The sequence below is a fragment of the Myxocyprinus asiaticus genome, chromosome 21 (assembly GCF_019703515.2).
Source record: "Myxocyprinus asiaticus isolate MX2 ecotype Aquarium Trade chromosome 21, UBuf_Myxa_2, whole genome shotgun sequence".
Classification (NCBI taxonomy): domain Eukaryota; kingdom Metazoa; phylum Chordata; class Actinopteri; order Cypriniformes; family Catostomidae; genus Myxocyprinus; species Myxocyprinus asiaticus.
This window is the reverse complement of record NC_059364.1, coordinates 23,744,025-23,771,934: the sequence shown is the minus strand read 5'-3', so window position 1 is coordinate 23,771,934 and position 27,910 is coordinate 23,744,025. Positions and strand designations below refer to the sequence as shown.

At 39.1% G+C, this 27,910-nt stretch overlaps 2 protein-coding genes across 4 annotated transcripts in view; one reads left to right on the top strand and one right to left on the bottom strand.

Moving 5' to 3' along the window:
- Positions 1–24,620, bottom strand: part of LOC127411889 (STE20-like serine/threonine-protein kinase) — a 47,741-nt gene extending 23,121 nt beyond the window's left edge. For 2 of the 3 annotated variants that reach the window (XM_051647745.1, XM_051647746.1), the window contains exons 1-11: positions 23,543–24,620; positions 15,213–15,377; positions 11,919–11,967; positions 3,953–4,102; positions 3,174–3,246; positions 2,834–3,028; positions 2,489–2,570; positions 2,224–2,355; positions 870–2,045; positions 660–790; positions 358–481 (exon numbers count right to left, since the gene is read on the bottom strand). In XM_051647745.1, coding sequence (XP_051503705.1) covers positions 358–481; positions 660–790; positions 870–2,045; positions 2,224–2,355; positions 2,489–2,570; positions 2,834–3,028; positions 3,174–3,246; positions 3,953–4,102; positions 11,919–11,967; positions 15,213–15,377; positions 23,543–23,692 — 2,427 coding nt within the window. In that variant the 5' untranslated portion in view covers positions 23,693–24,620. The remainder of the gene's footprint in view (positions 1–357; positions 482–659; positions 791–869; positions 2,046–2,223; positions 2,356–2,488; positions 2,571–2,833; positions 3,029–3,173; positions 3,247–3,952; positions 4,103–11,918; positions 11,968–15,212; positions 15,378–23,542) is intronic. The other variant, XM_051647747.1, reaches the window with a different exon arrangement.
- Positions 22,391–27,910, top strand: LOC127411892 (dual specificity protein phosphatase 13-like). Its single transcript, XM_051647751.1, has 4 exons — positions 22,391–22,427; positions 26,977–27,079; positions 27,178–27,382; positions 27,548–27,910. Exons 1-4 carry the CDS (start codon positions 22,391–22,393, stop codon positions 27,701–27,703), a joined length of 501 nt encoding a protein of 166 aa, XP_051503711.1. The 3' UTR covers positions 27,704–27,910.

The following is a 27,910-nucleotide window of genomic DNA, read 5'->3' as shown; positions in this document are numbered from 1 at the left end:
AAGAAGAAAAAACATTTAGAAAAAAACAAGCAATGTCAAAACGTCTTTTCGTGCGTTGCTTGCTTTGGTGGAGGCTGGTTAGGATAAAATCTCAGATTAAAAGGGAATAGGTAGAACGGATCGCTTGTCGCTTTATTGCATAGTACCTGGTTAGGACACGGTGTAATACACCCATTACATTAATCAATCATTTTTTGTTTCGATACTTTTAACTTGTGCATCATGCTACATCTGAATAAAGAAAATGTCTTGAAGTGTTTACAGACATAACAAAAGAGTCTACCATGAACAATAGATGGCCTTTTGTTCAAGTATTGCATTGCGTTGAATGTAAATAAATCTAATGAGGGTGCTTACTGTCATCTCCTGTTCGAAGCGTCTGAAGAGCTGTTCTTTCTGCTGCTGGAGTTTGTTGCTGAGCTGCTGTTGAGCTCTTTGCTCCTCTTTTTGCAGCAGCCTCAGTTCTCGGAGCTCCTGACGCCTGGAGCAAAACAAACAACACACTTTACACACACCAAGTTACATGTGTAATCACAATTAGACTACAAAAGGAAAATTAAGGGTTTTCCTTAGGTTTTAAGACATTACTTGTGCATCAATTACAACACAGACCTAAATACAGTCAAAACCATAGCAAATGCCCAAAAAGAGACAGATACCTCAGAAATCTCAGTTCCTCGCTTTTGGTATCATTGTCAGAGACAATCTTGGATGTGGTGACGCTCACTTCCACCCCGTCAACCATAAACTTGCGGGTCTTTTTCAGAGTTTTCTTCTGCCGCTTGGTGTCCTGTGGGAATAAATTACATTTATTGAAAATATTTACCTCCAACAGCTTAATTTCAAGCAAATCTGATCAACCTTGGTACCTGTATAGAAACAGATCCCTCCTTGCTTTTGGATAGGAAGCTAGATATTGATAGATTGATGTCAATGCTGTTAGTATCTGCAGCAGAACTGTCAGAATCTTTCTCCTTTTCAACATCAGGCTTCGCCGCCTCGTCTGCCTTTTGGTCATTATCAGCCACTGTAGGTGCTTCCTGTGCATCTGGTCTGTCTTCTATGGCTTCTTGAGGTTGCTCTGTTGCGCTGACCTCCTCTTCTTTAACACCATTGATGACCACGACAAGCAATTCATTCTCAGAGGTCTCCTCTACTACATCTACCCCCTTCTCTGTCTCAGATGGCATCTTCTCTGGCACAACAGGCTTGGCCTCTTCGGGTTCTGATTTCTTAACCTCCTCTTCAGCTTTAGCTTGGTCCTGTGTTGGCTGTTGAGGGAGTTCTACCTTTACCTCTTCTGTAGGAACATCTGTAGAGATTACTGTTTGCGCCTCCTCCACATCTTCTATATAGACATCTGGAGAGGTCACTGATTTCTCTTCTTCCTCCAGTTCTTTCATATCTGTCTCCTCACTCTCAATTTTGTCTTCAGCCTTTTCTGAAACATCTGCTCTACTTTTAGGTGGTTCAGTGATGGCTTCTTCAATCACACTGGCAAGTTTGTTTTCTGGTTCAGCTACTTGTGAAATCAGAGTAGATTCCATTGCTTTGTCTGTTATGATTTGTGTTTTGGTTTCATTCATCCTCTCATGCTCCGTTTCTTCATGATCTTCTTTCTTCTGTGGTGGCTCCTCCACCTTCACTTCTTTCTTCTCTTCCTCTCCAGTCTCCTCACTGACCGTAACAATCTCTTGGAGGACAGTATCAATGTCGTTTGGCTGATCAGAAATCTCTACTTCGGTAGTAATTTGTATAGGCAAATCTTCTTTTGGTACGGCCTCTTCACCAGAACATGAGTCTTCAGTGCTGGCATCTGACACACTAGCCCCATTCATCATCTCATGCTCAGTATGACCGGCCTCGCTGGTGTCCACTACCATGTCTGAGGTCTTGTCACTAGCCTGGTCCTCTGAACTGTGTTTTCGCTCAGGTTCAGCCCTCTCTGTGACCGACTCAAGAGTTGGTGTGCTCTGGTGCTGTCTTTCATCCTCTGAGCTGCCGACGCTGGTGTCCGACAATGCACGTTTGTGACCAGGCACTGCCTACATAAATACATAAAAAAGAGATAAGGTGATTGCAAGTAACCTAAAACTGTGTATGCAGATAATCAAATAACTGCATGGAAAACAACATAACTGTATTTTCAACAAAAATGTTTAACCTTGTTTCCAGTTGTTACTATCTCGAAATGAAATTGGTTAAAAATGTTAATGTTCATACCAGCTGAGCCTCAGGTTCTTCTTCCTCCTCTTCCTCTTTTCCATCCTCAAACTCCTCAACCACTTCTGCTTTGGCCTCAGCAATCAGCTCTCGCAATGGTTTGTTATCAACTACGTTCAAAATAAATGGATGCTAAAAGGAGAGAGAGACAGGATAAAAAGAGAGAGACTATTAACCATGGCTGCCCACTATCTCCTGAATTTTAATTTGATCCTTTAAATTAATTTAAATAAAAGTATTATATCATACAAGAAAATGGCCCTACCTGTAGGAGCTGTACAGAGTTCCACCTGTTGTCCACATTCTTATCCAGCGCCTTCCTTAGAAAATCACGGAACTCTGGAGACCTGTTTAACAAATATAAACCCTTTGCTGGTGAAAGGGCTCATCATTTCGGGCTATTACAGTCATATGTATTGAGCAACACGCTGTGCAGTTCCAAGCTGCTTATGTGTTGGGGCTCTGGGTGAGCGATTACTCAACATGAGTAAATGATGACAGAATTCAAATTTTTGGTAAACACACCAACTAGCAAATAAAAACTCCTGTTCTGGATACCAGATCAATAATGCTTTAGGGATGAACATACATTGTGATTCAGAGCTCTCACCATCGTGATGGAGCTGCAAGAGTGGGGGGCTCAGACTTTGCTATTTTTAGCAGGACTCTCATTGGGTTCATCTCGTGGTTGGGTGGCTCGATCTGTGCCAGCTCGATTAGAGTGATCCCTAGGGACCAGATGTCCGCTTTGTAGTCATACGGCCTGTCCTTCGATGTCTCGCACATCACCACCTCGGGTGCCATCCTTCCATTTAAGAGGGAGGAAAGGAGGGGATTTCAGCAAAATGGACAAACAAGACACATATTATGCAACATTTTCACATCTAGGTTCCTCACATTGTGATCCTCCTCATGATTCGGAGTAAGACTTAATAAATTGAGTGACTAACCAGTATGGAGTTCCAATGAAAGAGTCCCTTCTCTGTAGGGTCTTTGTATTCTTTGCAGACACTCCAAAGTCAGCTGAGAAGAGACATTAATAAAATTTAGAGACATATGGCTGACAGCAATATGGAATAAATGAGAACTGTTCTTATATTGGCCATTAAAAAACGTCAAAGCTAAGACTAACGTATATTTGAGATTTTGCCTTTTCTTCCCTATAACATGGGATAGTTCATCGAAAAATGTAAATGTCATTCATTCAACAAAAGTGAATGGTGATTTACGCTGCCAAAAACATAAGTATCAAAAGTACTCAATACTACTGTACATATGTACCACATTGAAGATCTTCTCAAGCCTTGCGATAGCTCTGTGTGAGAAACAGACCAAAATGTAAGCCTATATTTACTGATAATCCTCCCCTCCGTGGGAGCTCACAAATATCATTGTATGGCTTCAGTAGACATATGGACTACATTTATGTGCATTTTTATTTTGTCCTTTTTTGGAATTTGGCAGTATAAATCACCATCCACTTTCCTTGCATGGAAAAGAGCAGTTCAGTGTTATGCCTAAAATCTTCTACTCTATTCCACAGAAAAAAGAAAGCCATACAGGTTTAGAACGATATGAGAGTGAGTAAATGATCACAAAGTTTTCATTTTGTGTTAACTATTCCTTTATTTCCCAAAGATCTATTTGGCATTACCGATTTTTAATACTGCCATTTGACCCAGAGTTGCCTGAGAGCCAATATTTAAGCACAGTTCATGAAAGGCATTACCCAATTTGATGTCCCCATCTGTGGTAAAGAGAATATTTCCAGCCTTCAGGTCCCTGTGAATAATCTTATTCTCATGGAGGTAAGTCAGTGCCTCCAGCATCTGTTTACACACAACTTGGATCTGAGGCTCTGTTAGTGGCCGCTCCAGCTCTGCAGACACACAACACATACACAGTCACAAACATATATCTACAGATCTTAACATTTGCTGTGATATTTATTCAAGTTGAACTAGACACATAAACTACAACGTTACAGTGACAAAGGACTCTGGCTCATTTGAATAGACTTGTTCTATGTTGTTGTCCTTGGATAGGTAGAGCATACTGCTCTCATGTATAAGAAGCAATGTGAACAGGCCTTTGTTGGTGCAGAGCTGCCCGGATAGGCCCTCACATGACAGAATAGACAGAAGGCAACAGAGGGAGTCATAACAGCACAAACAATGAGTCAACAAAAGCATGAGAACTCCTCCTCACACATAACACCTCCCACCAACACCTCTTTTACAGGCTAAATGTAGAAGCCAGATTTTTATCACTGTAGACTAAACAGCCATCAGAAAAAGAGATTTTATAATCCTAAAAAAATCTCTTGAGACACTACTTACAATTGCACAATGTTTTTCCATTAACTTCAGTAGCATGCTTTGTGATTGGAGACAGCTTCTGACACTGTAAAAAAAAATACTCTTTTGACAGCAAGCTCAATCAGACGTGTTTGACGCATGCACACTCAGACTGCTTTGTGATACTCTTTTAGCAGTAAACGACAGGCGCATTATGCTGACAAAGCACAAGGACGTCCCTGTCTGCGTGTCTGAAAAAAATTGACTGCACACACACTGTGCAAGACATACCGGCACACAGAATGTATTCTTTGGCTTTACGATGGTCAACTAGTTGTCCAACAACTGACTAGTCATTAGTGAGGCTGACTAGTTTATCTAGATTTTTTCATAAATATTTTTCCTTTCAGCGTTTTTCCTGCATAGAGAATTATGAGGCGGCCGCCTCCGTCAAATTTTGTGCCACCTCCGACTGTTGAGGAAACTCAGGCAGGCAGTCACGTGCACAGATAGACCCCAAGTGGTGCTTAAGCACCCGCCCTCTTTCACTAGATAAGTGCCTTTTTTGCAAGTAATTTCTTATTTTTTATTTTATTTATATTTTAGTTTTTATTTAAATTTGGCCCTTGGCATCAATTCTCAATTAAACGTGTGACATCTGCATTTAAGTTGTAATTCTGCGAGACCACACAAGCCCCTGCCCCTCCCCCTTTTTAACATTCTTTGTCACAGCCTCCACACAACATAGAAGTCTACCTGACCAGCCTTCATTTGTGACAGCCAGGTAAGGATAATGTTTGCCCTAAACTTTGACATTGTTTTCTACTGCTGTGAAATGATACCACTATAAAAAAATTAATCTCCATAGAGCCAGCAGAACAACTTAACAACAAGCAAGCTAATCAGGCGTTGGTTCAAAATAGCGTCGTGCAGGGTCGGAAATGCCCCCAAAATTCAATATTTGAATTGCTCCTGTTTGAGTTGTTTTTTCATATTGATAACATAACATAGTCAGTCCTCTGTGGTCACCTGAAGCGCGATCCCCTGACTTTTTCCCTGATAACAGCAGAACGAAATACTCCGTCATTTTTGGTCATACAGATAATAGAAAGACATCATTCGAAACTATAAAGGGTTTACTTTTATTTGTGTACACTCACAATAACAGCAAAATGTTGTGGTTTTGTAAAATAAAGAAATCATAGAGGATGCGCTTTCTGCCATCTCGGTCTCCGTGAACTTCTGTCTGGAGCGCATCACGAAAATGAACCTATATGTCTATAGAAAGCTTGAATTGTCTACTTTTAAATAGGGCTGCCCTGACCAAAGATTTTCCTTTGTTAATTTAAGCCATTAGTCGACTAGTCGCGCGTTTATGATATTAATATAATTACTTGAATATATTTGTTGGGGGGCATCAGAAAATGGTTTGAGTTCCAGGGCTGAGAAAGAATGTTATAAGTAACATTGCTAACACTGTTTTACATTACAGAGAAATACTAAACCATAATAATGAGCCTTTAAACTATACATTTTACAAGGGCACACATGAAACGAGCCGCAGTGACACCGGCAAAAGCGGTAATGATTTTGAATGTGTCGGAAAAACCAGCATGCAGACTGTCTGAACATTATGTTAATTTATAGAGAGAAATGCACATTAGGGTTGTGCCGACAGACAATGATCTTGGGGATCGACGATGGTCAGAGTGATCGGCAATAGTTGATGCCTTTGACGATGTCAAGACGATATTTGGCTCGTATTTGTATTAAATTATTATTATTATTATTAGGCTATTATTATCAAATTAATATTACAAATAATTTCCCATAGATACACAGATGCGCTTGAAGAAACACACTTTATTATATTATTAAGAACAGATGACAGAAAAGCCGTCTATGCGCATGTATGATGCGCTGTTTGTTCAGAGGCGTGCAGTCTCGTGGAGCATGCGCGTGTAAAAGGTTCTCACTCTTTGTTTCTTTTTTTTGCAGGAACAGCATCATCTATGAGTGCTGCATATGACCTCAGACATCTCAGCTTGAGTTCAGTTCACTTTATTTCCACAGAGCAGTTCATTGTGTCCACAACTCTGCAGCCTACACATCTGTGATTAAATAATAAAATACAAAAACACATTAACCTCGAACCATGTTTTATATTTCAGTGATTATTATCATCATAATTATTATTTTTAATTTTTTTGATCACTTCATTATTTTAACAGCTTTTTCGTTTCGTTTGGAGTGCAATTTGAATTTAGAAATGTATTTGATTTAAGTTTTTCGTTTTTTAAATAAATTAATTTTCAATGGAAAAATCACTAAAGCAAGAATATTCAACGATCCCTCAGACCAGGAGTTGCCGATGTAATTGGATATTGCAATATCATTAAGGAGGGAACAATACAAATTTATTCACACTTGATGTATTTTCCTGGATAACAAAATACCCAACCAGCAGAGAATGCACGGATGAAGTAGGTTCTTTGCCAGAGAGATGTTGACAACTGTTGTAAAACCATCCAAAAGTTGAACAACACACATTTTAATTGTGAAATTTTGGCATTGATTTTGAAAATAGGACTGATCATGCAAAAAAAACTGTGTTTTATTTAAGGACAGTGATCATATGAAGCCATTTATTATCACATAGTTGTTTGGCTCATTTTTAAATCATAATAACAGAAATCACCCAAATGGCCCTGATCAAAAGTTTACATACCCTTGAATGTCTGGCCTTGTTACAGACACACAAGGTGACACACACAGGTTTAAATGGCAATTAAAGGTTAATTTCCCACACCTGTGGCTTTTAAAATTGCAATTAGTGTCTGTGTATAAATAGTCAGTGAGTTTGTTAGCTCTCACGTGGATGCAATGAGCAGGCTAGATACTGAGCCATGGGGAGCAGAAAAGAACTGTCAAAAGACCTGCGTAACAAGGTAATGGAAATTTATAAAGATGGAAAAGGATATAAAAAGATATCCAAAGCCTTGAAAATGCCAGTCAGTACTGTTCAATCACTTATTAAGAAGTGGAACATTCGGGGATCTCTTGATACCTAGCCAAGGTCAGGTGGACCAAGAAAGATTTCAGCCACAACTGCCAGAAGAATTGTTTGGGATACAAAGAAAAACCCACAGGTAACTTCAGGAGAAATACAGGCAGCTCTGTAAAAAGACGGTGTGGTTGTTTCAAGGAGCACAATACTTGTTGATCCCTCTCCAAACATAGCGCTTATGGTTGTGACCATAAAGCTCTATTTTGGTCTCGTCACTCCAAATTACAGTGTGCCAGAAGCTGTGAGGCGTGTCAAGGTGTTGTCGGGCATATTGTAACTGGGCATTTTTGTGGCATTGGCTTCTTTCTGGCAACTCGACCATGCAGCTCATTTTTGTTCAAGTATCGTCGTATTGTGCTCCTTGAAACAACCACACCGTCTTTTTCCAGAGCAGCCTGTATTTCTCCTGAGGTTACCTGTGGGTTTCCTTAAATAAAAGTTTTTTTGCATGATCAGTCCTATTTTCAAAATCAATGCCAAAATTTCACAATTTCTGCCAGGGTATGCAAAATTTTGAGCACAGCTGTATATACCGATCAGTCACAACATTAAAACCACCTGCCTAATATTGGTGTAGGTCCTCCTCCTGCCACTAAAACAGCACCGACCCGCATCTCAGAATAGCATTCTGTGATGCTATTCTTCTCACCACAATTGAACAGAGCGGTTATCTGAGTTACCATAGACTTTGTCAGTTCAAACCAGTCTGGCCATTCTCTGTTGACCTCTCTCATCAACAAGGCATTTCCATCCACAGAACTGCCACTCACTGGATGTTTTTTGCTTTTGGCACCATTCTGAGTAAATTCTAGAGACTGTTATTTGTGAAAATCCCAGCAGATCAGCAGTTACAGAAATACTCAAACCAGCCCATCTGGCATCAAGAATCATGCCATGGTCCAAAATCACTTAGATCACATTTTTTCCCCATTCTGATGGTTGATGTAAACATTAACTGAAGCTCCTGACCCGTATCTGCATGATTTTATGCACTGCACTGCTGCCACATGATTAGCTGATTAGATAATCGTATGGATGATTGTTGGTGCCAGACATAAATACATACATACATACATACATATAAAAAATATATATATAATACAAATATATAAAACACCACCGCTACAGCCATACACATTTTAATGGATGTCTTTGGCTGTTCCGTCTTGTGCCGTTTTTTTTGCGCATCTGCCATGAGTTTTGCATTGGTGTAAAAATAGTCCAATTTACAGTTGAAGTCATAAGTTTACATACACCTTTGCCAAATACATTTAAACTAAGTTTTTCAAAATTCCTGACATTTAATCGTAGAAAACATTTGCTGTCTTAGGTCAGTTAGGATCACTACTTTATTAAGAATGTGAAATGTCAGAATAATAGTAGAGAGAATGATTTATTTCAGCTTTTATTTCTTTCATCACATTCCCAGTGAGTCAGAAGTTTACATACACTTTGTTAGTATTTGGTAGCATTGCCTTTAAATTGTTTAACTTGGGTCAAACGTATTGGGTAGCCTTCCACAAGCTTCTCACAATAATTTGCTGGAATTTTGGCCTATTCCTCCAGACAGAACTGGTGTAACTGAGTCTGGTTTGAAGGCCTCCTTGCTCGCACATGCTTTTTCATTTCTGCCCTCAAATTTTCTATCGGACTGAGGTCAGGGCTTTGTGATGGCCACTTAAATACCTTGACTTTGTTGTCCTTAAAGTCCGCATGTAATCAAAATTGACCCCATTTGCTTTGTTAGCACACATTACTAGTCTTGTGGTGAACAATTCATCCATGCATGTTAACCCACAGAAAAAAAAAAGAAAAAAACAATAATCTTCGTAATCTTCAATCAAAATCTGAAAATTAGCTTCGCCTCTGGAATGACATTCCTTCTCTGATGATGTCAGTTTGACGGCTTGGGCAGAACATCCTTTAACCAATCCCCTCCAACTGCCAGTCTGCTTTGAGCTTTGACAACGAGTAAAAAAAGACGCATAACAAACAGATGGCAAGGAGGTGCGTTTTAGGTTGTGGCTCTCACAAAACCCTTTTCCCAATCCTCAAAATACCCTGGTATGGCGGGCCTGATGGCTTGATTTTTTGCATTTCAAAGGAGAAGGGATATCAGAGGGGTCGTGGTTGTGTTCAAGGCATTTCACCCGCGAATGCTTCAAAAATTGGACAGAACACGAAATGGGGTTTGTGAAATATCTGTCCTTAACAGATTCAGCACCTGAATGAGAGGCATAGTATTAATGTTAAGACAGTCTGACATATAATAATCTAAAGTTGCCGATTGAATGTGGTAAGCATGTGATTAGTGGTCGTCGCTAGCTGCGTTACCTGCCAGCTATATATTTAGACATAGTTTTAGGCTACTGTTCTAAGCAATGCAACCTATTTAAAACCCTGCCAAAATGCAGTAATTAAACACCAGTTAATGTAATAAAGGTTGCAGCAGTAATAGCAAATAACAATTAGTTTTGAAAAATTAGCGTTACCATTGGGAGACATCGAGATGCTCAAGGGTGAACCATTAGTACTTATTTACATTTATGCATTTGGCAGACGCTTTTATCCAAAGCGACTTACAGTGCCCTTATAACAGGGACAATCCCCCTGGAGCAACCTGGAGTTAAGTGCCTTGCTCAGGGACACAATGGTGGTCGCACCTTCCATTACATGCAGACTTAAGCCATTTTGAAACAACCTGAAGTATGCTTAGGGTCATTGTCCATTTGGAAGACCCATTTGCAACCGAGCTTTAACTTCCTGGCTGATGTCTTGAGATGTTGCTTTAATATATCCACATCATTTTTCTTCGTCATGAAAATTATTTTGTGAAGTGCACCATTCCCTCCTGCAGCAAAGCACCCCGAAAACATGATGCTGCCACCCCCGTGCTTCACAGTTGGGATGGTGTTCTTCGGCTTGCAAGCCTCACCCTTTTTCCTCCAAACATAACACTGGTCATTATGGCCAAACAGGTCAATTTTTGTTTCATCAGACCAGAGGACATTTCTCCAAAAAGTAAGATCTTTGTCCCCATGTGCAATTGCAAACGCAAACTGTAGTCTGGCTTTTTATGGTGGTTTTGGAGCAGTGGCTTCTTCCTTGCTGAGCAGCCTTTCAGTTTATGTCGATATAGGACTCGTTTTACTGTGGCTATGGATACTTGTCTACCTGTTTCCTACAGCATCTTCACAAGGTCCTTTGCTGTTGTTCTGGGATTGATTTTCACTTTTCGCACCAAACTACGTTCATCTCTAGGAGACAGTCTCATTCCTGAATTGTCTGATGGCTGCGTGGTCCCATGTTGTTTATACTTGCATACTATTGTTTGCACAGAGGAATGTGGTACCTTCAGGCATTTGGAAATTGCTCCCAACAATGAACGAGATCCACAAATTTTTTTCTGAGGTCTTGGCTGATTTCTTTTGATTTTCCCATGATGTCAAGCAAAGAGACACTGAGTTTGAAAGTAGGCCTTAAAATACATCCACAGGTACTCCTCCAATTGACTCCAATTAGCCTATCAGAAGCTAATTGCCTAAAGGCTTGACATCATTTTCTGGAATTTTCCAAGCTGCTGAAAGGCACAGTTAACTTAGTGTATGTGAACTTCTGACCCACTGGAATTGTGGTATAGTCAACCAAAAATTACTCATGTCATGCATAAAGTAGATGTCCAAAACAACTTGACAAAACTATAGTTTGCTAATATGAAATCTGTGGAGTGGTTAAAAAATGAGTTTTAATGGCTTCAACCTAAGTGTATGCACACTTCTGACTTCAACTGTTTATGCACGAGATCACTGCATTCCATAATATTTTGATGTGCTCTGTCCAACTGTTTCTGAATGCAAGAGCATGTCTTCCGCAAATGAAAATGCATTCCCCTTTGAAGCGACCCCTAATGTGCAAGAAAGCACAACATAAGAAATGCGTTTAGCTTATAACCTATTTAGATACCCTAGCTTATTAGATGTATATTTTTAATACAACTGACATGAAAAATCTGAAAGTCTACTTATCAATTGACTGGCAATGAATGTCACCATTTGACACAGAAGCTCTATTTATCTGGGGACTTAGAATGCTTCCAAGTAACACAGAAAAAGGCTGAGAAACTTTAAAAAGAGCCTAACCACTTCTTGAAATCTGACTTTGATAATTATATGCTTGGTCCAGTCCAGTGGCAAAAATGAGCACAGCGTGCTGGTGTGCCAGTGAGGTCTAAAGGAATGGAAAATAATTTCACTGAGTGCACAGTAGAAATGACTCAAAACAACCACAATGCTAGTTTTCTCATTCTATTAAACAAAGAAAATAAAACTCACCCAACATAACAGCATCCACTGCCCCTCCGGCACAAAACTCAATGAGAATCTAAAGAAAGAGGGAGAAAGAAGTCTAGAAGATGAATGAACTAAAAATTTGTTTGACACTGATGCTACAATTGACCAGTTTATTGCATTGTAGTGTTTTACCTTCCTATTATAAGCTCAAAACATAATATGGGTTTCTTTTGGCATCTATACAAAGCACTAATAACTTCCCTTACAATCCTGTTCAGTGGTCTTTGTAAATGCACCTCTCAGGTATCATTAGAATGACGATACACAACATTTTGCGAAATTGCTAACGTGATTACCAATTTTATTAGCTTACTCAACCATTCACTTATTTGTCAGTATATTGGATAATGGCAACCAACTGCAATGCAACCCTATATGAAACTTAAAACTGTAAGTGACATGATAAAAGCTTTGTGTAAGTGAACACCATCATATTACAGTGGCCAGAGCAGCTGGTCATTAATATACTGCCTAAGGTTACAGGTGCTGCAGCAAAATCAATAAAAATTCTATACTGTGACCTTACCCATAAGAGGAGAGAGATAAAGAGAGGTAAAGACCAAAGATGACAGAGAAAACAAAGTAACATAAGCAGTCATATCAGAAACCCGAATAATTTACAGCATTACGGTTGGACACAGCTCTTCATTTAAAGTTTTAGTTCTTCCATTTAATGCAAACCCCCATGAAAAGTTAACTGCATCTGTATAAACAAACACTGAAAGGAGACTAGAGAATTAACATTAAGTGACAAACAATTGATTGCAGTGCAAATTTAACACAGTTTCTATTCATATTTTATTCAGCTCTAACATAGACTGTAGAAAGCATCCCTCAAAGTATTAAGAAACATGGTGGTGCTGGTATGAGCAGTGTATTAATATTTCTTGATTATCAGCCAGGCAAAGCAGACTGGACTTGCATCTAATTAATTCATGAGTACTTTCTGTGGTCATCTGAAATGGGCCATTATCCTTCTATACATGCCAACCGCAGAGAGGGCGTCATATGAAACCATCCTGCCATAATTATCTAGGGAGCTCTATAAAAGAAAAACATTATTCACTGATAGACTCAAGACAGTAGACAGGGAAAAACTGTGAGAGACATTGTGGACTAAGAGCCTTGTCATTACTCAGAATCAAATTATGAAAAATGAGACAAGCAGGTTCACAAATTGCTATAGAAATAATTGGAAATGATGTATAGCAGGACTTGATTTTATCTATCAGGATTTGATTGGATCGAAACATGTTAGGCCAGGGTAGGGATGCACCGATCCGATACCTGGATCAGTATTGGCTCCGATACTGATGTTTTTAAACGGATCAGGTATCGGTCCGACAAGCCCGATCCAAATCCGATACTGTGTTAGTCATTTTCCTTACTGTCAAGCTCAACAAATAACATAAAAGAACCATAAAAACACAATTAAAAGTAGTTCATATGATTCATGCATTTTATTCAAAGCCACTTGAAAATGTGCAATAGCTCTGTGAATCACAAAAGGCTGTGTTTAATAAGTAAATATATGAAATGCACACGCAGCTCCAGCGCATCAGTGAATGCTGTTGACACGCGTGCCTATTTTTAGCCTTCACGCGGTGCACAATATTTGAGCGCTACTCACAAACAACATCTCAGATGTAGATGCTCAATAGTTCAGTTCACTTATAATATGCATTTAGAACGGCACTGGAGGTGCTTTTTTTTTTTTTTTTTTTTACCAGAATTTGAATAAGAAGCGAATTAAACTACTGTGAACTTGCCTACAAACGGACACACTTACAGGACTTCCTGGAGAGTTCAGAATGTCAAAATAAAAGCATGAGGGTTTAAAAGTTAAAGGTGCACGATTGAGATATATGACTATATATTACTATTATAATATATTATTATTATTATAATTTGTTTACAAATTATAATAATATTTAAGTTGAATGGGTTCTAAAAAATAACTGTGTGAATGAAAAGTGAGCTGATTTCTTACAACTAAATTGAACAAAAAAAGAGATCTGAATCCTTTAAAGTCCAGATACAAGTTGTACAAAAAAAAAAAAAAAAAAAAAAGGCTGATTTCTACTGATGACTTATACTGGAATTACTGTTAATTTTGCTGCTACATTATCCAGTATACTAGTTAACAATAAAGTGTTTCTTAATAAGTTTGTGTTTCTTTACATATTGAAGAGTACACCCAATAATGTAAAGATATTCTAAACTGATTATGCAAAAAACAACACTGGTATCAGATCAGGACCGGTATCGGCCGATACTGAGATTTCCGATACTGGAATCAGATTGGAAGAGAAAAAGTGGTATCGGTGCATCCCTAAGCCAGGTGTGTCAACTTTATTGGCTGGCTGCTTGGTGTAAAAATATGTAACCTTATGAAGGCCATTATTATTCTTTTTTTAAATCATTGTGTATGTATACAGAGTTCATTCACAACACACGCTCTTCTACAGCTTATAAAATCCAAACTTCTTTCATAGCCCATCTAATATTGGGGTAAAACAAGGAAAAGGTGATAACATGGAATTAGCTAATTTCATTCACCAGAGGTCTCTAGATAAAATATACATATTAAATGGTTAATATATCACATTATATAAAATCATTCAGTGAAGACTTGAAAAGAACTGTGAAATTCCCTTTTGACCCTTTATATTTTTCCTTTTTATTGAAAATGTATAACATTTAATTTAATATTAATAGTTTGTAATAATATTTTTTCCTAATATTGTACCTGTCCAGGTTATCATCATTGCCAGGAGTGACTCGCACAAACTAGGTTACAATTGGACATTTGTCACCCCAAAAATATAGTTTCAGCAGTAAAACATGAATTGTTTTTGCAGAATATCCCATGTGTTTAAAAGCAAGGTTCTAATGCTTTAAGAGTTTAGAATATTATGAATACATCATGCCCAAATAAATACATTTTTCCCCTCAAATTATGGCCAGAGGGCCAAGGCCATTCTTTTTCTCCAGCCACACCACTTTGGTTAAGTATATGAATCATACACTACAAGACCAGGGACATTTATTCAGAAAGGAATGGGTACATTTTGATTTCATGTGAGAAAAACATGGCAAGACACAATATAGTCTGTGTATAAACACTTCTTCAAAGTGCTACTCTTTGATGAGCAATGTGAGAGTGTAGTGTGTTCTCACTCCTACTCCTCCTACAGAGTTCAGTGTGTGTATGCGTGTATGTCCGGCCGCACTACAACCAATGTAACCAAAGCCTTCCTGAGAAAAGTCACTCACCCATAATTTGTTCTCATAATAGTAGGCATCCAGCAGTTTGACAATGTACTGATGGTCACAGGAGGCTAGGATGTCAATCTCCACCATGTAGTCCTCTAGCTCCTCTTCTGTTTTGGTATCAATCACTTTAGCTGCAGCCAGGATCCCGGTCTGCTTGTTCTGAGCCTGAGATAAAGTCAACCAGTGGAATTAAACAACTTGCAAAGACACACATGGCTTATATGATGCTGTATTTCCCTGGCATTCCAAAAGCAACTCACAAACCTTAAAATAAATAAATAAAATTCTGTCATCATTTACTCACCCTCATTTTGTTTTTAAACCCATATGACTTTCTTCTGTGGAACACAAAAGGAGATGTTAGGTAGAATGACAATGTCAGTCACCATTCACTTTCATTGTATGGGGGGGGGGGGGGGGATGCAATGAGCAATGAAAGTGAATGGTGACTGAGATGAACATACTTCCTAACATCTCCTTTTGGTAATGTAGTAAACATGTAATGAGGAGCATGTTTTGTTCAGGATTCACAGTTTGGTACCCCCTTCAACCGAACAATTCCAGTCGTTGCATTTATAAAATGTAATATTTAGAAGTCTGGTTTTCCACCGTTGAAAGTTTCCCCTGAACTTGTATAGCAGAATACGGTGTAACACCGCTGCTTATCTGTTTATCTCTTGTCTTGGCAGTATTAATATAGTCAGCATTTGACTGATACTAAACAGTACTGATGTTTATTTAGCTATTTATTTTATTTTTATGTATTCTTTATTTTAATGGTCAGCATTTGACTGATACTAAACAGTACTGATGATTATTTAGCTAATTATTTTATTTTTTATTTATTCTTTATTTTAAATGGTCAGCATTTGACTGATACTAAATAGTAATACTGATGCTTATTTAGCTATTAATTGTATTTTTATTTATTCTTTATTTTAATGGTCAGCAACTGACTGATACTGAACATACAGTTCTGATTTTTATTTAGCTATTTATTGTATTTTTATTTATTCTTTATTTTCTCAGTGTTCATTTCTAGAATTTGTTGACAATGTATAATAATAATGTCAAATATTCTTTGATAAAAATATGTTTAATAACGCAGCCTTCGGAGTACCTTTGCATAGTCATATCAGTGCAAAATCTGTGAAAAATCCACATAGAAAAGGTCTGTTTTCATTCAAGCTCTAACATTAATTATATCGGCCACCATATCGGTAATCTGTTAAAATTGGTATCGGTCTCAAAAATCCCATATTGGTTGAGCTCTAGTCAGCAAACCCTAGAATGACTATTACAATTACAATTTACAAACGTCACAGCTCAAATAATATTTGAGTTTTAACAGAAGAATTATTGTAAGTGCTTTTATGAAATTATTAGTTTCACATTTCTGCCTTTAAACCCTCCAAAAATTGGCCCCGTTTACTTCTATTGTAAGTGCCTCACTGTAACCTCCATTTTAGCTTTTTTTAAGAAAAGAGGGGACGAGACGATTTCTTTTCTTTTTTGTTTCTTTTTTTGTGGTAATCAACATTACGCCACAAATGCTGTCGATTGAGTTTAACTTATATTGAACCCGGAATATAACTTTAAGTGATCTTGTTCATTGTCACACACTATTCATATTTTAAACTGGATTATTAATTTATCCTTGGTAGTCAGGATTCCAGATTTCATACTGTATATTTCTAAACCCTGGGTTAATGCTCTAATTTGCATATTTAGGAGATTAATAACACTGACTAGACAAGTACAGCACACAACAATCACACAAACTATTTTAATAACTTCTTGACAATCTGTGGAGCTGTCGCCACATTCTGCTCTGGTTATCTTACGTACTTATTATTTTTATCACTCCAGCTGTTTATCACATCACGTTTGCTGTAAATGATCGACATGTTTCGACCATTTCCATAAGATGCTGAAACTAAAAAGTAAGTAAGTTTATTTGTATTAATTTGTTACTTACTGCATTTTAAACAGGCATTTATTTCTTGATATATATACATCAGGGGTTTTCAAAGTCTTAAACAGTAAGCCCCCCCTCTGACAAAATGTACAAGACCGCACCCCCCACCCCCTTTTCAGATGTATATACATACACTAATGTTGTATATAGGCCAATATACACTACATTGCCAAAAGTATTCGCTCATCTGCCTTTAGATGCATATGAACTTAAGTGACATCCCATTCTTAATCCATAGGGTTTAATATGACGTCGGCCCACCCTTTGCAGCTATAACAGCTTCAACTCTTCTGGGAAGGCTTTCCACAAGGTTTAGGAGTGTGTTTATGGGAATTTTTGACCAGTCTTCCAGAAGCGCATTTGTGAGGTCAGACACTGATGTTGGACGAGAAGGCCTGGCTCGCAGTCTTCGCTCTAATTTATCCCAAAGGTGCTCTATCGGGTTGAGGTCAGGACTCTGTGCAGGCCAGTCAAGTTCTTCCATACCAAACTCGCTCATCCATGTCTTTATGGACCTTGCTTTGTGCACTGGTGCGCAGTCATGTTGGAACAGGAAGGGGCCATCCCCAAGCTGTTCCCACAAAGTTGGGAGCATGGAATTGTCCAAAATCTCTTGGTATGCTGAAGCATTCAGAGTTCCTTTCACTGGAACTAAGGGGCCAAGCCCAGCTCCTGAAAAACAACCCCACACCATAATCCCCCCTCCACCAAACTTCACAGTTGGCACAATGCAGTCAGACAAGTACCGTTCTCCTGGCAACCGCCAAACCCAGACTCATCCATCAGATTGCCAGATGAGAAGCGTGATTTGTCACTCCAGAGAACGCGTCTCCACTGCTCTAGAGTCCAGTGGCGGTGCGCTTTACACCACTGCATCCGACGCACTGCATTGCACTTGGTGATGTATGGCTTGGATGCAGCTGCTCGGCCATGGAAACCCATTCCATGAAGCTCTCTACGCACTGTTCTTGAGCTAATCTGAAGGCCACATGAACTTTGGAGGTCTGTAGCGATTGACTCTGCAGAAAGTTGGCGACCTCTGCGCACTATGTGTCTCAGCATCCGCTGACCCCGCTCTGTCATTTTACATGGCCTACCACTTCGTGGCTGAGTTGCTGTCATTCACAATCACTTCCATTTTGTTATAATACCACTGACAGTTGACTGTGGAATATTTAGTAGCGAGGAAATTTCACGACAGGACTTGTTGCACAGGTGGCATCCTATCACAGTACCATGCTGGAATTCACTGAGCTCCTGAGAGCGGCCCATTCTTTCACAAATGTTTGTAGAAGCAGTCTGCATGCCTAGGTGCTTCATTTTATACACCTGTGGCCATGGAAGTGATTGGAACACCTGAATTCAATTATTTGGATGGGTGAGCGAATACTTTTGGCAATATAGTGTATATATAATAGCCTAGTAAATAATAAATAATATATCCTATGCTTAATATCAAAAATATCTTTGTTCCACTAAAAAAAAAAAAAACAGCATTCTGGCCACTTATTTGAAGTTGTATCAGGTATTTTTCTATATTATCAAAATTCATAATATTTCAGGCATTGGAGAAATTCAACAATGATGATCAATAACCTTAAATTCATTCTGACAGACTCATTCGGCAATACGTCATACACTGGTGCGTGATTAACGACTATAAATATTTCTATTAACTGTATTGTGCATTATTTTTATTACAAATACATGCTTTCCCTTATAACAATGGAATTACTTAACTGTTTTTAGCCTATATTTGTGATAAATTCGCATCACATGAGCCAGTGTCCATCTCTATGTGAAACTGCACTCGTCACAAACAAATGTAGACATATCGACCCGACATCATGTTGGACTCGTAACAATGGACATGTTGTGACTGATGAACAGAGGCAGAGCTATAATGCTTTATAATAGATTTGTGAGTGCACAGGACACGAGCGAGAGCAGGGAGATTTTTATAGAGCAGCATATATTTGAGAGCACACGAGATGTGTGAGAAAGAGGGAAATCCGCGTGCAGGCGGAGAGATTTGCACTCGCGCAAACGGTATATGGATGAAGACATTTTTATTGTGTTTATGTATCTTTTTACTTTACTAATCTCCGTGCATCCCCTGACATGCTCTGGCGCCTCCCAGTTTGAAAACAGTGGATATACATGATATAAAAAAATTATTTATGTAACAAAAATTATTACAAAGGTAATCAAATTTAAAAAATACAAATGGCTGTGAGAAACAAATTCCTGAATGTGGTGCGATTAGTTTACTGCCTTTGACCTACTTCTTTACAAACCCCTTATTCCCAGCTTTACTCCAACAGGAGAGACATTCATAATGAAACCTCTAACAATCAAAGCTTTCTGGCCTTGCTAACTGACTCTTTTTAAATATTAAATACTCTGTGATTGAGTAATAAGCCCACACGTCAGGTTTGTAACAGTATTACGACACTCTGGAATAATGGAAATCATAGACGTGTTTCATTATCTATAATGAAAAATGGTAAAAAGTAACAAAAAATTATCTTTCATAAGAAAAGCCCCTCCCAGTAACCTGCAACACCATTTATGCTTTAAAAGCAGAAGAAAAAGACGGAAACAGAACATGGTTCACTCTTCAAAGGCAAAGGCAAATAACTTTTTGCGCCTGTCAGGTCTATCCTATGTGCTAATAAAGAATCAAATAGCAGAAGTGACTAATGGGAGGTGTAACACATTATGCCTTTCTACACTTCCTATCTATGACCAGGAACACCATTTCTATTCTGGGATCATCTTCTGGTTGTTTACAGCTACCTGACAACACAGAGGAGCAGAAAGAGAAAGCGTGTGAGTGGGTCAGAGTTTATTTGAACAGAAAGTATTCTCTCTATATTTCACTTTGTACAACCCCACGCCTGCCCACCCTTTGACAGACAGGAAATAAACACAGCATGTGCACATCTGAAACAACCATGTTAACTCTGTGAGTAGGGTTCATTTGATTTTCATTTCATTCCACCGCCCCAGTGAGCCTGGGCGGGTCACACTTCTTACACATTGTCAGCTTGAGGAAGAGCAAATAGTTGCCATAAGACTGTATTGTACTAATATTAATAAGAATACACAATGACAGGTCAATGGCAAACCTGCCTCACTGTTCAAACAAATGACAATAGCCTGGTCAATAAAACAGAAAACCAAATCCAGCAAAGTTAGACACAAATATGCTCTCATCAGAGAAATAACAACATTATCAACCAGAAATTCCAGATATGAAATTTTGGTTTGAATAGCCTGGAATACTCAAATTTCATTGCTCAGGGGCTACTTTAGAAAATGCAGGGTGACTAGGGGCAGAGATTATTTAGCAGAGATGGGCCACTTATATTAAAATGAATGGGAGAAATTGGAACGCCCAACGGCAGCCAAGGGTCAACAGATGTAGAAAGGAAGTCCCGCCTTACAGGTAAAAGAGCCAATCACCTTTTAGATACAGACATCACCTGTCAATCAACTCTTCAAAGCGCATGCGCTATACATTAGCTATACAAGCCGGGAAAATTTCGTTTTTCAGCGTAATCTGGGGTAAAGAGTCACAATTTATGATTGCAGTGTTGTCAGATTTTACTGCTGATTTGAAATATGTACTTTGATCAAAATCTTGACCAACCTTTTAGGAGATTTTGGTCTTTCCCCATTCAAGTAGATAGGAGCGGCACTGGCACGAATGGAAATAGCCTCCCGAGAGCATTCCAAAGATGACCAACAGTGGACTGACTTAAGCCGAGCTAAAAAGCTGTATTGAGTCATTTCAAAACTGGTAAAAGTGTATCTGGTTGTGTTTCTTATGTAAAGGGGTCTTTGGCCTACCTACCATATTTTCACTTAGCCTACATTCATTTTCACAAATTCTGTGGAATGATGTTCACGGATGTTGTAGGGCAGAGCAGGGCACAAACTAACACTTTTTGGTTTTCTTAAGTTTGTGTAAATACACTATGTTTTTTCATATTATTTTTACATATGTCTGGTATAAATACGTGTTCTTGTTTTATGAATACAGTGTGCACTTTTTTCGCTGTCTACCTGAAAAAAGGAAAGTGAAATGTTACAATCTACGGGTTACAACCGCCTACGGGGCACGTTGTAACATGACCATATTACAGCGTAAAATCCCCCTCTAACAACTCTATCTGATCTAATTCAAATAAATAGAAGATAAACTAAAATATTATGTCAATAAAAGTCATTTATTAACTTTGTCATGTATAATATGGCAGTAATTTTGACACTTGACAATGAATACACAACGAAGCCACAGCTCTCACTTACTTTAGGTTTGGAGTGTTTCCCTGCATGAGATGGCACTTTATTTCATCACAATTTATAAACTGGGTAATCATAATTATTTTTAAATAACAAAAGTATTCCTACATCGCGAACTTCAACCGCACCATATATGAGGGGGAAATAAAGTTCCGACATTTGGTGTGCTTCGCTCTGAATAAAAAATGCATTTATCATGTCAGGTTGGTGAAGCTGTAAATGTGGATGATTGTTTTTTTGTTTTGTTTTTTATTTAACTAATATTTACAATGGAAACGTTACTTTCTGTACTTGTATATTAAAAAAAAAAAAAAAATGTTTTAAATAAATCCTGTCACACAATGCCTTGAATGAAAAAAAAAATGGCAATAGTTTATGACAGCTGTATGTTTTTTTAAACCGCGGCACACAGTGAAACTGTTGAATCTCTATTTTGCACTCAAACTTCCTCCTTTGCATGATAAATATGCCATCACTATGACACACAACCTGCACGGTATCGGTTCTGCATTTGTTCACACAGACACGTCCAGAGACTGACCCCGGCATTGTTACTAGGATCTGATCCCGGGATAAAATTAAGGCATTCCGGCACCGGCTTGCGTTCACACAGAAGGCTCCCTGGCATTGATCCTGCCAATATCCAGCGATCAGAGCCCAGTGTGAATAAGGTTTTGCTAGACAGACTTTGCTAGGGGCCAATGAATAAAATGACTTGATGATTCTTCTTCTGCTCTTGGATTTAAAATGTAAAATATCAACTTCATATGCAAGAACATTTTGGTGGTGAGCAACTGATTAGCTTCCAACGGGTCAGATTTGGACCACCGACTGAATTCTTAGCATCTGGTTTGAAGTAATAATTTCAGAGGCAAGAGTGAAAACTGATATGACTAAAAACAAGAGTGAATATCTGGAAACCACAGGAGTAACAAATATTTATAAATCTCCCACACCCCCAGCATTACAAGCTCCACAAATGCTGAAAGAGTTATCATGGCTGCTAAACTCTAAGGCAGGAAGGCCCTGCTGATTCATTCTCTCTCTATATTTGACCACACCTCTGAATGAGATGTAAAATTCATTCACACAGGGTGTTACTTCCTCACTGGACAACATCTTATGATGTAGATTGCATAGGCCTATTTCAGCGTAAGTGCTGAAAATCAGAAGGCTGTCCATAAACTGAAGCTATGTTTATGTTATTCATTACATTTTGCATCTGGTTTTGCTTGAAAAGCCACATTAACAGCACAGACTCTTCCTAATGGCAACAAACTAATCTGCCTGCATCACAATAATGTCACTAAAAGATACCTCAAGATGTATTTGTAAAAATAAATATAGCATGTCAGTTTGAACACACCCAACATGATGTCAAAAACACAAGGCATTCCATAAATGGGAGCAGTATGGAAACATTCTCCATCCGATTAAAGTGGGCCTGCAACAGGCAGAGCACGACAGGAATGGTGTGAATTGTGTGATGTTTAACTACCAACTCCAACTTGTTCTTCAGCACGAGCTAAACTAAATATTTGAGAAGATGAGGAGAGGACATAAACACAAATAATATTATTTTGTTTCAAGAGTTCAAATCTCTTATTGTCAATCTCATTCAAGTTCAATTAAAGGAATATTCCGGGTTATAATAAATAAATATGGGATCACCATCCAATGTCACAAGCTTTATCAATTGTTCAATTATTTTGTTGGTGACATTGGTTATTCTGGACGAAACGGAGGTTACCATGGCAAATGTTTCTATAGGCTATTACTCATAACTGTACCTTTGAACTCAAAAGACCTTTCAGGTCTCATTTTGCCAGTCTACAAGACCACATACACCCAAGATGTGAAATAAACCGCAGTTAGTTGACTCTAATGAATGAAATCGTCAGCATGTATTGAAGCGAGTGCTGCACAGTCACGATAACATGTGGCAGTGAACCACTCGAGTACAGCTGGAGATATGTTCAGTTAAGATTACTCAATAAAACATTAAATCAGGTGACATAATCACCTCCTGGATGATATTTACCTTGTAGACTTTCCCAAAGGCTCCATCCCCAAGTTCTCCCACGATCTCCCACTCCTCTTCAGGATTGACGTCTCTGTGAACGTGCTCATACTGTTTCTTCTTCTTCTCCGTGCCTAGCTTAAAAATCTTCCGAAAATTGAAAAAGGACATCGTCTAAAACACAATCAAAGTGTTTGCGGTTGAAAATAATGAACTGAAGCAACATAAACTAACAACCTAATCAGTTGGGGGAGTTGGCTAAAGGGCTAGCTGTGGATGGTCAAACCCCAGCTAACTCTTTTAACTGTACAGTTATAGACAGCTCGAATTGATTCTGAGGATGACAGCGAAGCTATACAACTCTCGGAAAGTGCCAGACATCAGCCCTTATGTGACATTTAGCATTTCCATAACTGTACGTCTACAAATGAATCATTCAATGCGACTCCTTCCACCATACAAGGATGGAAAAGTAACAGTCCACTTCCTCGGCTAGCTTCTCAACGGCTACATGTGTATGGTCCTTTATATTTAGCTCGTCAATCAAAAGACAATCCCGTGGTCAAACAAGGATCGATTAAAATGCGTCGTGTAAAAAAAAAAACTAGTGTAAAATAAAATCCATAAAGGTGGAGGCGGATAAGTAGCTAGCACACGGTAAAAATCCGGAGCGGATGCTGATGACCAAACTCCTGTTCGAGCTCAGTCTACTCCTCACAGGAGGGGTGTGTGTTACAGCTCAACCAACCACAACCGTTTTGATAAAAACCGATAACACCACAGGACAAAAGCAGGCCAGTTTACACCGAACGCGGTGTTGAAGCGAATATTTCTCGCGCGTTGATCAACTGTCGCTCGAGTCTCTTGTGACTCCAACTTCACGAGGATGATGTTGCGGGAGGACTCAAGGCGCGTGCGTTTGGACAGGAAAAGCGCGTGCCCGGCACCAGAAGTACTAGCGCAGGCGCAGTTGGTGTTGGCATGGAAATAAAGCCGTGTCCAAGGCCGAGTGTATAATGGCGTACTACCATCCTACTCTTACTATTTCTGCCATAGACAGACATGGCAGAAGTAGTAAGAGTAGTATGCCATTCCGAACTCAGCTCAAGTATAGGTCTCTGCAGAACAATAATGTGTGTTTTCAAACCGGTATGGGCGTTTCTAAAGTATCCAATGAAAGTAGGGAATCTTATTGTAGTAATCAGTGGGCGTTTCCAAACCAGGATGGGCGTTTCTAAACTATCCAATGAAAGTAGGGAATCTCAATGGTTTGAAAACGCCCACTAATTGGGAAAAGCCCATTTTTGTTCTGCAGAGGCCCAAGTCTGGCAGTGTACTGAAATGTATGGTCATCTGTTTTAGGGGCTGTTCACAGTGAAAGTGTTATTGAGCTAAATAAAGCTAGGCATCTCAAGATGCGTTTTTAACAACTGCAGTCCCTTTTAAAGGTGTTGTAAGCGATTTTAGCCATTCTGGAACTTCCACGAGACTGAGACCCAACCCCTCTTTCCAAAACACTGCCCTACAAAGATACCTTTGTGACCAAGTGTATCCTCTCACATTTGTCAAACACAGCAGTAGTTAAATACTGTGGCGCACTCAGCTGACAGCTCTTACGAATCTGAATATGGCATTAAACCTGAATGTTCCGCTTTAACGAGAAGGATATAGCTGCAGTGCAGACAGAGCTCCAAAAAGGAGCAGGAGCTCCAAACAGCCATTAAAGATATCGGGAGCCCCTAGTCTCAGCCTCAGATGGCACACTCACAGTCTGTGTACTAACTGTCTGATGCTTATAGCACACAAAATTTGAAACACTTTCTCAGTCCAGTCAGACCAAATCTGATTGGCTGACTTCTACAGGATTTCCGAGAGTTTAGTTTGTGGTCCGGGTGGAAGCATGAGTCGAGTTCACAAGCAGAAAGTAAAGCGGATATCCATGAGCAGAGCTGTATATTCTCCTTTGTTTACTTAGTTATGTCTGTGAAATACTCTGTAATGAGGTTCTGTGTTTTTCTTACACTCGCTACACATTTTCCTATTTTTTCCCATGTGTTTTCTGTGCAATCGCTCGAGGAGACTCGTGCACCATTATATAAATTATTTATTTTCCCATGCCGGTCTTTTATTATGGTATGAGCCGTCTCTGATAACCCGGCCCCTAAACATCAGGTAATGACAAACCAGACTGTGACTGGTCGCTTTACATGTCAGTTAGATGGCTTTTCCTGTCTAAGTAGGCGGTTCTTTGCCAATGTTAGTTGCGACGGACCCCAGACCTTTGCTGCTTAAGTCAAAGGTAAGGCTGCGCGGGACTAGGGAGCCCCTAACCTAACCCTTTCCCTAACCTTAACAGTGTGTGGAAGTGACGCCCCGTTTTGGAGTTGGTGCAACCCCTTTTTGGAGTAACCCCACCTTCTTTTGGAGATTCCGCCCCCATTTGGAGATCTCCGGCCTGCAACTACACATACTTGGCTTTAACTACTACACTAGAACGGGCAAAATGATTGACTGACTGGCTGATCAAAGAACGTGTCTGCGGCCCGCGGTCACATTTTGTTTGCTGTTTACACAGTCTAATGCTGTTACAGAGACCAGTGATACCTTAGGACACTTATTTCAGTAAGATATCTTTCAGGAAGAATTAACATTTTCTGCCACACCATTCCATTAAATAATCATTTACAGCACCTTTAAATTGACACGGCGTCTAAAAACGCTGTGCTGTAGCAGAAGATGCTGAAAAAAATAGCGCAACGGTCAAAACGGCCATCTTGCACATTTACACAGGAAAACAATTTAAAAAAACAGCGCGAGCGGATGCAAAAACATGATGTGAATGGCCCCTAAGACCTATCATCAGTGCTGCAGGCTGGAGATCTCCAAATGGGGGTGTAATTTCCAAAAGAGGGCGGGGTTACTCCAGAAAGGGCGGGGTTACTACAAAAGGGGGTTGCTCCAATTCCAAAAGGGGGCATCACTTCCACACATGGTTAGGGTTAGGCAAAGGGTTAGGTAACCTACATTTGGTTAGGTGCTCCCTATTTCTTTGCTGGCGGTTTGGAGTTCCCGCCCATTTTTAGAGCTCTGCTTGCAGCTATATCCCTTTCCATTAATGACCAACGCAGAGGGTTCAGATTTTTGGTGTAGACAATTTTATAGAACGTTTAGAGAACAGCGCATATATGGTCAATTCTCACGTTCTGCTTTAAGAAACTGCAATGTTTGTATTTAGCCATCCAAATAATTCCCAAGCAAAAACAGATACTTGGGTTAATAACTGACCATTCACTGACATCTACTGGGTTTAGGAAGTTAATGCAGAAGTTTCACACCTGACCTTGTCACTCACGTACATTGTAAATACAAGGCTGCTACACTCCAAACTGCTCTTTCCTTATCCCCGAAAATGAAGAGAGGTGATTATGATCAAAAAGTGACCAGCAACATTTTGTGTGAAACTCCCTCAGTTGAACAGTTGGAGGATATATTGCATGCAGGTCAACTGTCCTGTAACAATGTTGATGAAATGTGGCCTAATTTGTTTCTGGGGGACATGTAAGTGCATTTATTTGTGGCTTGTATACTGTGCATTAAAAAAAAAACAACAACTAAAAAAACATGATCCCTACTATGTGTTATTCCTTTATAAACAGGTACATGTCTCATGGCAGGTATGGCCTATGGAAACTGGGTATCACTCATGTGTTAAATGCTGCACATGGTAAAATGTGTTGCAAAGGAAGTGATGATTTGTATGGGACAACTGTGAAATACAATGGCGTGCCGGCCAGTGACCTGCCTACGTTTGATATTTCACCTTTTTTCTACCCTTCAGCGCACTACATTATGAAGCGCTCTGTACAACTGAGGTATGCAAAACACCTCATTAATGCATTAATACATTGATGATATCAGGTTCTGTAAATTTGCATAGGTTAATTCATTCACCCATAGCTTGTATGTAGTATTAGATATAGTTATAAATACAGATTAAAGATTCATTGTTATTTTCATTGCTTTAAGTATCTCGTTTCACCAGCTAAAGTGTTTGTGCTTTGTGCTGTGGGAGTGAACCATTCAGTTGCTCTGGACTTTGCTTATTTAATGATATATTGCAATTACACTTTGGTGGATGTCATCCTAAAAGTGAAAGAGAGAAGATGGATTTTTCCAAACTGAGGATTTCTGAAGCAATTGATTACACTCAACAGTGAACTACAAGTCAAAGGCAAAGTAACTTGCATAGTAGGTCTACATCTTATGATGGAGGCATGGAATAAATCATCTCCCTTTACATAAACTGAAAAAAATATATTCTTCAAACAATTATGCAATTCAGAAATGTATATAAACAAATAATAACATTCAATCATCTTAAACTCCTCC

Excerpts from the sequence above, each read along its gene's own strand:
- LOC127411892 (XM_051647751.1), top strand. The coding sequence starts at position 22,391 with ATGACTAAAAACAAGAGTGAATATCTGGAAACCACAG. Across the intron at positions 27,080-27,177 it reads AATTTGTTTCTGGGGGACAT|GTACATGTCTCATGGCAGGT; the intron begins GTAAGTGCATTT and ends CTTTATAAACAG. Across the intron at positions 27,383-27,547 it reads ACTACATTATGAAGCGCTCT|TATCTCGTTTCACCAGCTAA; the intron begins GTACAACTGAGG and ends CATTGCTTTAAG.